Source organism: Gavialis gangeticus, unplaced genomic scaffold, assembly GCF_001723915.1.
Source record: "Gavialis gangeticus isolate Ggan-Ray unplaced genomic scaffold, GavGan_comp1, whole genome shotgun sequence".
NCBI lineage: Eukaryota > Metazoa > Chordata > Crocodylia > Gavialidae > Gavialis > Gavialis gangeticus.
Genome location: NW_017728992.1, coordinates 160,347,286 through 160,357,355, shown reverse-complemented (window position 1 = coordinate 160,357,355; position 10,070 = coordinate 160,347,286). Strand labels below are relative to the sequence as shown.

The 10,070-nt window shown below is 39.0% G+C and overlaps 1 protein-coding gene across 4 annotated transcripts in view; it reads right to left on the bottom strand.

The window, feature by feature from the left end:
* The window catches only part of VPS13B (vacuolar protein sorting 13 homolog B), a 1,046,600-nt gene that overhangs the window by 718,782 nt on the left and 317,748 nt on the right, over positions 1-10,070 (bottom strand). For all 4 annotated transcript variants that reach the window (XM_019527996.1, XM_019527995.1, XM_019527993.1 and 1 more), the window contains 2 exons: positions 4,414-4,548; positions 3,410-3,583 (listed from right to left, as the gene is read on the bottom strand). In XM_019527996.1, the coding sequence (XP_019383541.1) occupies positions 3,410-3,583; positions 4,414-4,548 (309 nt within the window). The remainder of the gene's footprint in view (positions 1-3,409; positions 3,584-4,413; positions 4,549-10,070) is intronic.

The following is a 10,070-nucleotide window of genomic DNA, read 5'->3' as shown; positions in this document are numbered from 1 at the left end:
AGGCATTGGGGGAGTCACTGTTCCCCCGAGCACTGCCAGGAGTGACCAGGAATAACAGTCACAAGCTGGCAGAGGGTAGGTTTAGGTTAGACATCAGGAAGCGCTATTTCACGGTCAGGCTGGCTAGGCTCTGGAACCAGCTTCCAAGAGAGGTGGTGCAGGCTCCTACCCTGGGGGTTTTTAAGAGGAGGTTAGATGAACACCTTGCTGGGGTCGTTTGTGCCCAGTATTCTTTCCTGCCATGGCAGGGGGTTGGACTAGATGATCTGCTCAGGTCCCTTCCGACCCTAGAAACTATGAAACTATAATTCTTCCTTTTCCTGGATGTTAGATGCACACACATTAAAGTTATTACTCCTCTTGCAAAAATAAATTTAATGAGATTCAGTTTCCTCCACTATATTACACTTACTGTCACTAACCATTACTTTTCTGTTATCTTGAACATCAGATTACATAAAAATATTAATGTAGTACTATTATTTATCTTTTATCATTCAATTTTATGTACTCTTAGTATTCAACTGGAACACTATAATACCATTTTACACATACAGAAAACCTTCTTTCTAGAAATTTATACCCAGTCTAGGCACTTTATTAGTTTTCACAGTATGAATGAGTTATAATCCAATCACCAGTCATTACAGAAAGAAACCTAGTGCTGTACAACAGTTAAAAATCCTGTTAGAGGTGCACAATTTGACTAGTCTTTCCTCCTTCGCTCATACTTGCACTGGAAGGAATTGTAAGTTATTTGTCCTCGAGATACTTATGGTTTGAGCTCTCTCAAGTATATATAAAGTTACCTTTTCAGTAATCTCGTGTGTTATGGGACCAAAAGTAATTAGAAATTTCCCTGAAATAAATCTGCTTTTTTCTGCTTCTATCTCTAGTTTTGACACCCAGAAGTATAGCATATCACTCTTCCTTTTGCTGGGGGATGATAAAAAATATGAAGTTATCGTTTTATCAAATTAATCCAGAATACTTGTCTCTCCCTTCTTTTGGGAGCTTCTTTTCCCATTTTTCCTTTATTCAGGAGTTTCTTTTTATGAATTTCTATAGTGAATCATGGGTATCTATAGTAACTACACTGATTTGTTCCAAGAGTATTCCACATCTTCCTTGGCATCATAATCTTTCAGTAAGCTTTCTATACCCATTCCAACATAATTTGAACCAGCTCTTGATTTAGCTTTCCTGATTCTTGTCAGCAGCTTCATCTGTAGGTCCAGGCTCATTGTCTACTCAAGATCAGAAATTATCATATATTTTTACTTTCCTGTCCTTTAATAAAAAGGGGAAAAAACCCGATACAAAACAGGAAAACTCCCCACCTCAACATAAATGATCCATGGATGTCCTTTCTATTTTAGTGAACCCCTCTTCTCTTGTAGGGCCTAGAGAAAGGGCCAACCTAAATTCCTTCAAGAACTCGCTTCCAGTTTACTGCTCGCCAAATCCTCTGGACCAAAAACTTCTAAATTTGGTGCCTCTTTCCTTCTCAATTTCAATCAATTTCTGTTCTGCACAGAACCTGATGGTAGCTGTAGCTCTAATGAGTCAGGTCAGCTTGTCATTTACAGCTTGCCAGTCAAAACACAAAATCAACACTATCTTCTGGGAGCCCACCCTTTAGAATAAGACAGCTGATTGCTGAGAATAAAACTATATAATTTGTTCTAGCATTTTTCAACTTCCACTTCTGTTAATTACTTGCCTTCATTCAACACTAACTGTAACTCTATTAGGACTTGTTTTACTGCTGCATCACTTTTACAATCCACATCCATGAATATGGACAAGGCTTGGTTTAAAATTATTTATTAATTCTCTCAAGGATGCGGTCAGAAATGTCCTAAAATAAGCAGAAGGTTAAACTGAACTATCTTCATTTTGACTGTGATCATGATACTTCAGAAAAGTTATTATTTTCTTATATAATAATAGTAAGCAGGCACAGTTCTTTACAATGAGTTAAACACGTTAGCCCAAAATAGCATTGCTGAACTGAGAGTCTTCAAAGAAAAGGTATCAGAGATCCAATGAAATACAAATGTTATGAACATATACCATAAAGATTAGTCACTGCACACATCATGGTATTTAATGACCAAAGTGGAAAAACTCCTAAGGAACAGGTCCTTTTTCTGAAGACATTAGAAAGTAGAGGAAAAGGGGACCGGTAACAGATGATTTTACAAGGCAAACTTTTCATTGTAGTACTTGAAATATTAAAAACATGGCCTACATAACAGGATGCACATTCAAATGTAGTGTGTTAGATACTTTAATATCAAAATATATCTGGAAACAGGGGGTTTCCAGAATTGATTACACGTTCACATTCTGTACTTACACAGATCTTTAGTTAAAGAGAAACTGTTAATTTAATAAAAATTCTCTGCCTATATTTGAAATACAGTTAATGCACATAAATTCAAAGGGCAGTATAAATTAAAGAGACTAGGAAAAAGTTCTCTCACTTCTCAATAGATTCTTAGTGTTTCAAAGCACTTAATATATACAGTTACTTTCACTGCTTTCTCCTTATAATCAACTAATTAGCTTCCCCTATTATTTTATTCCTTCTTTAATGTAACCACAAAGGAGGGAACAACATTTTAAAATGGTAAATTGATTCCTAAAGCAACATATATTGGCAAGGAGATTTAGGGACACATACTTCCCAAAACTGCTTCTACAGAATTGTTTTCAACTAACTGGATATCAAATTGACAATGTACCTTTAAACAGATCACTAATGACCAATGTTTTGTTTAAATCCCATGGAAGCCAGAAGCCTACCACAGAACAGCAGTTATACCCACAAATGATTTCAGGAAGAAACCTTGCCACCAACAGTTTCAAGTCCTCCACAAGCCATTTTGAAACTCTAAACTTGCTTGCCACTTAAATCTGACACTATAAATGAGATGGATGAGACTAGGTAGTTTTCCAAAGGTGGCTACTTTTTATTATGTGGATTAACACATTCTTAATGGAACTGACAAAATATACCACAGATTTACACAAAACATTTCGAGTCTACCCAGGAACTAACCTAGTGATTTTGTATCTAAAACCAAATCAGCAGATGGAAAACTTGCCTTTTGTCAAAAATAAAAAAAAGATGAAAATAAAAGATTATATTTTTTTTAAAAGCAAACAGTCAATTAAACATGCCTTATTATAAGAAGATATATAGATAGATAGATATAGATATATATATAGTGTGCTTTGTTTTTTAAGTTTCAAAGTAAGTTAATCTAAAGTTATAATGCATGCAGCATGTGAAATAGATACTTTGGCATTTACCACATTTTATATCAAGTCCCTCTTTTGAAAACTACCTTGGATAGGAAAATGTAATCTGATATCAGCTTAACAAGAGTTTTGCACTTACCAGAATTATGGCAGTAGTCCATACACTGTGGAATTTGGATTGTAAAGGCTACCAAATCTGGACCTAACAGAGATTCTGGCTTTCTACTTTCATTGAGCCATTTGCTGCTGTGTAGGTCTCGTGTGTCTGAAGGGCCTTGAATTAAAGGAATCAGCTTCTCTTTTCCACCATCACCTGAATAAAGATTAAACTTTTTATGCCTTTTATTACAAGGAAAATTTTTGACACAAATATTTCTTAGCTTGAGAAGGGCAGCTATTAAATTCAGAAGCATAAACAAAGTGACAAAACACAATGAACAATCTGTTATAAATTTGGCCACAGAAAAACACTTACTCATACAGTTATTACACAAGTTTTTTTATAACCAGTAAGATTTAAAATAATGCTACCAGATAAACTAATCAATTCAAATTATATATGTTAATTACAGTCCACTAATAGAACAGTTGCTTCAAATTACATTCACGTATAGTACCGACATTTAAAAAACTAAACATTGACTAAATGAAATATACATATTGGTTGGAAATGTTTATTGTGTACTTCATTCATCAAGAGAAGCAGTACCCAAAAAAGAACACTAAACAAACCCCTTAAAAACGTAAGGCCTGAAAAATTTGTTTTGTCCATTTCAAAATTATTTAAAAACCCCCACAATTTATCATAATTATAGTATAAATAAGGCAAAACATGAATGTATTTTAACATGAAAGTAATCCAGTTTTTATGTAGATTTTCTTCCATGTTGTTAGAGTCTGGTTTTTGTATTAAAAAAAAAACAACCAAGTTTTTAATTTATTTTATTTACTTATTGTCAACACTGAATTTACTAGAGCCATGTTGTATCATCCTGGCACAAGTAAAAAAAACAGAAAACAACCCTCCCCCCTCTGGTTCATAGGAACAATGAGTAAATTCTTGTTTCAGTAACTCTCTTGTAAAAAGCAAGGCCAATTCTCCTATACAGGCAATAAAGTTTTACATGGTCCAGCTGCACATACCTGGGGCTTTGGCACAAATTTTTATTGATCCCACGGTCCCAGAGGCACATTTGACCAATGATGTGCTGCAGTACTTCAGTTCAACATTCTGGATTGAGCCCTCAAGAGTTGGCAGGGGATTCTTAGATTTCACACCTAATAAAAGAAAACTGCAAATGTACTAGCCTGTTGAATTTAAATATTTTTATATTCCTTCACCAACACATTTAAACTTAATTATACTTTAATTATCTACCTTAGATGTTCTTATAACATTTTGTTGTGATTCTTGGTTTTGACTCTGAAGTAAGAGAATATTATATACATAATTATGTATAACATATTTATGCAAACACTTTATTTTCACATACAGGAAAACATGTAAGGTAACTTAGAAACTTTCGAATAAGAAATAGGGACGCATGCACATACATGAACTGTTTTTATTCTGTAACTTGGTCATGACACTTCAATTGTTCTTCTCCAGTATTTTCATTGTAATGATTTAATTTAAGAAAAAATAACTAAAAAGGTTTTTAGCTGATATTTAGACAACAGTGTTTCAAAAAGTAGCAATATAAAAACAAATGTATGCAACTGAATGGCACAGCAGGAGACTTCCCATTTCGCTAGGGAAATTAGAGTTCACCCTTTCCTTGGGTCACAAGTGATATGTTTGGTGGTCTTTGCGCAGTGTCTGTGTAGACTAGAACACTACGAATAAAAATTTGGAACAAATCTGTATTATTGGGAGTCTCTTCTCAAGAGATGCCTAGTGCTATACCAGCAAAAGACATTACAGGCAAAGATAAAGATGCACCGGCAGAACTGATGGAACACCTAACACACAAAGTCTATATGGCCTAATCAGCACTATTTATAGGCTTCTAACATCAGTGAAACTTAATTTACTTGCAAATCAGTTTGGACACCTGTATGGAGTATGAAAGGAAAAAAAAAAAAAAAGAAAAGTTACAACTTTTAAATAATATTTTTCCTACACAGAACTAACTTGGAAGTCAAAAGTTAAATTTGGCAAGCAACTTGCTCATTATGCAAGATTAAGACTAATTTTGGGGAACATTTTTGTGCATACCTAACACTGAATTTCTGCCAGTATCCATATTTTGCAAAGAAACTATTACGAATCATCAGGTTTGGGTTTTTTTGTTTGTTTTTTTAAGTAATATAGGTAAGTTATTTCATGATAGATGGAGTCATTATGGCAACTGGATAGAAATATATATTTTAAATTCTCTAAACACTTAACCCATTACATTTTCTTTCATCTGCTCCCAAACACACTTATGCTAAAGATTACTCTTCTGAATATTTTAAATTGCTGGGCAAGGTATAATGCTTAATTTACAAAATGGCAGAATGCATAAAGAATTAAATCTGAAACCCTCCTGCTTGCTATATTGGACTGAGCCTAGATACTGGGTGCAGTCTGTAAGATATATAAAGTTCTTGCATACCACATGCCCCCAAATAAAACACGCTCCTTGTTTTTGGAAGATAGAATACAGAAAAGATTTTTGCAGATTTACAGCTGATTATGGACCTTCCACATGTTACACTTAAGACATGATTAACCAGTTAATCTTGTCGTAAGTTTTAACAGGGCCACACATTAAAGTAATTAACAGCATCATAAAACAAAGAATAAGCCACAAAGTTATTCCACAAAAATGTGTCATAACTTGGTGGCTGGTTCCTATCACGCCATTAATGGAACACGTAGTCAGGTGTGCCCCCCCATGGCTGGGAGCCCTGTCATCTGATCCAGGCTCCCAGCCATGCGAGCACATGGTGTGCCTTCACAGCTAGGAGCCCCATCAGCTGCGGCAGCTCCCAGCTGAGGAAGCTTGCTACTTGCCGGTGTAGTGGTAGCCAGGTATCATGATCCCCTGGCACCAGCAATAAAAGCATGATTGGTTTTGATGTTTGATCCCACAATCACGCCACCTGCCATGCACGTGGCATGGCAGGAAGCATGATTGTGTGGAGCATACATCAGTTACTATCATGCCTTTACCTGAATGTCTGGCAAGGGTCTAGATGACAGAGAATCTCCAGGAAATGTGGCATCCCAGGAAATGGGTTTAACTGGGCTTAACTCGAAGACAGTCAGGTGGGTGAGAAACTGCCTGCAGGATAGGACCCAGACAGTTGTAGTGAATGGATCTGAATCATCCTGGAGAGAAGTGGGCAGTGGTGTCCTGCAGGGCTCAGTGTTTAGCCCAGTACTTTTTAACATCTTTATTAACAATTTGGATGTGGGACTGAAGAGCTCACTAGCCAAGTTTGTGGACGACACCAAGTTATGGGGAAGCGTAGTCATGCTTGAAAATAGGCTACAGATAAAAGGCAGACCTAGACATGCTAGCAAGTTGGGCAGATCGGAACCTGATGAAGTTCAATGTCGAGAAATGTAAAGTGCTCCCCCTCGGGGTGAGCAACCCCCAACACACCTACAGGTTTCACGACACCAAGCTGACTAGCACCACAAATGAAAGGGACCTGGGGCTAATAATAGACCACAGTATGAGTATGACCTGGCAGTGTGGCTCTGTAGCCAGTAAGGCAAATAATACTCTGGCATGCATCAATTGATGCATCTCCAGCAAAACCATGGAGGTGATTCTTCTGCTCTACTCAGCACTAATGAGACCGCAGATTCAGTACTGCGTCCAGTGCTGGGCACCACATGTTAACAAGGACGTGGAGAAGTTTGAGAGAGTCCAAAGAAGAGCCACCTGTATGATCAGAGTCTTACATGGCAAGGCATATGAGGAAAAGCTGAGGGATCTGGGACTCTTCAGCCTAAAGAAAAGAAGGCTGAGAGGGGACCTGGTGGCAGCTTACTGCTACACTAGGTAAGCACATCAAGGGTTTGGTGAGCAATTGTTCACCAGGGCACCTGAGGGGAAAACCAGGAGTAACAGACACAAGCTCCTGGAAGATCAATTCAGGCTCAACATTAGGAAAAACTTCTTCACAGTCAGGGTGTCCAGACTGTGGAATAAGCTCCCTCCAGAGGTGGTGCAACCACCTACCCTGGAGATCTTCAACAGGAGACTAAACAGTCATTTTGCTGGGGTCACGTGACCCCCAGTTATCTTTCCTGTTTGGTGCAGGGGCTGGACCCAATGATCTTCTAAGGTCCCTTCTGGCCTTACAATCTATGAAATGGTTTGGGTGAGGCAACATGAACTTCCTAATGTGGTATGACATCAAAAAGGCTGAGCCCCAGACCCTTGCAATGGTAGCAGGAAAACTGTTACTTCTGTATCCTAAATAGTGCTTTAGTTAAGTTTTTGTAAATAATAAAAGTATTTTTTCCATACCACAAACTTCACTGAGATACAACAGACTGCATGCAGCAGTTCAATCACTCTGAGCCAGCTCTTCAGCCAATAGCTCATGAGTAGTTGAGTGAAAGTTAACACTAGTCTGTACCCGTTCTATGCAACCACAAGAAGCAGCACCAGTTCTCTTAGATACGACGACTTATGGTGTGGACATTTGGTACCCTGGGGACAACTAGCAGCTTCAAGCCTTGCGCCGCTACTAGTTGCCCCTGGGGAATGGCCTTGCCACGCACGCTCTGACACACGGCAAGTTACCCTAGGGGCAGAATGGGAGGCTGGGAGCAGCATTGGGCCAGCAGCAGCAGCCTTACCTGGGGTCCTGAGGGCCTCCAGGGGCTGCAGCAGTGGTGATTCTATTGCACAGAGCTGGCTGGCAGCTGTAGCATGGCTCTAGGTAGCCCAAATCCACTTTTGAGTGGTGCACACTGCACTTGCGTGCGCTGCTCCCCTTTTTTTCGTCCACGGATATCCAAGGGTCAAAAAACCCCTCAGCACTGCTCTCTTGCAACACCAAGAACAATTGAACATGTGGTATATGGTGCCGCAGATGCGTCTGCGGCACCATTTACTACACAGCTGTGCTTGTCTGGACAAAGCCCTTGGGCACAAACAGTTTCTGTTTACTCTATCCTACTTTGCTTTCCAGTGAAGAAAAATCAGCTTCCCTGCTTAAGATATAAACCCAATTTTTGAACCCTGATTTTGGAGGAAAGGGATGTGTATGTGGTAAGCAAGAAATACAATATAATCACTTGCTCTTCAGAGTCCTGCAAACCACCTGTATCATACACTCAACTTGACGTCATTATTCTGCTTGTCCATCTTTCTGTAGTTTAACTTGTAAATGTTATATCCGATAAATTAGAAAAATTCCAAGGGATATTCCAAGCATTGACAGCCGAAACCTATTCGTTTTGATAAATTTTGATGAAAATTAGATGAAATCAAATCATCTGATGAAAATTAATAAACCAAAAAGTAATACAGGAGTGATTTTGTAGCTGTGACGGTCCAGAAATTATGCAAGAGACAAGGGTTTCTTAGGATGATATATCTTTTATTGGACCAACTACATGTTTTACCAACTACACAGCTCGTCCAATAAAAGATGTCACCCTAAGAAACGCTTGCCTCTGGCATAAACAAAGAAGGAGAATCAGAGGGACATACAGATCCCCTTTCCTCTCTTTAGCAAAGCCACAGCTCTGCAACTGCATGTATTCAAAGAACAAGTGGATAATATTCACTGTCTTCCAGCATAACAATACTACCCTAGCACAGCCTGTTCATCCACTTAATGAAATTTAACAGTCTGAATGACTTATGTCCCAGACACAAAGAAGACAAGTAATTATTATGCTAAGGGAAAAATATGGGATGTGGGAAGAAATGGTGGATGAGGAATACACAGAGCCCCTTGCATGTGATAAGGACATGGAAAAATCTGGTCTGTGGGATAAAAGAATGAGGGGGACAGAGTATCCCCAATAAATAGTTTTCCCACAGTTTCCCAAGAATTTTCTCTTTGTCATTGTCTTAACTAGCTTCACCTTTACAGCTTCCTTGAAAGTAATTGCTGGAAGGCTAGATTGGATCAAAGACAGAACTGGAAAGACAAAGACATTTATAAAAGAAAAAAATTACAACTCCCTCATACTCCACATCAAGGTACCTGCTGCAAAGACAACATGATGATAAAGCGTGATGGAGGCATGCATGAATTTGTGACATGAAATTCTTCACTAATACTTTGCTCTAAAAAAGCAAGTTACAGATGCATATAAAACAACACAAAGCAAAAAGTGTGATCCTCCATTGGGGGATGGGGGGACTACTGCCACTGCTGCCCCACTGAGCAACCCTTGCAAAGGCAGCAGGCCAAGGCACTTAAGGGAGTCCACCCCTGCCCCAGCCCTGGTACAATCTGTCAGCAAGGCAAGAGCCCCCAAAGGGACACTTGTCTGCCTGTACACAAATGCCAGGAGCTTGGGGAATAAGCAGGAGAAACTCATCCTCCTGCTTAACACAAATAATTACGATGTCATAGGGATAATGGAGACCTGGTGGGACTCCACCCATGACTGGACTATGGGTATAGATGGCTATACCCTGTACAGGAGAGATCGAGTAGATAAAAGGGGTGGGGGTCTAGCTCTCTATGTTAAGGAAAGCTACACATCCACGCAAGCTGATGTTGGCAACCAGGGTGGACAACTGGAGACCCCCTGGGTTAAAATCCGTGGGGAACACAGCACAGGAGACAATGGTTGGAGTCTACTACAGACCTCCCACCCAAAGTCAAGA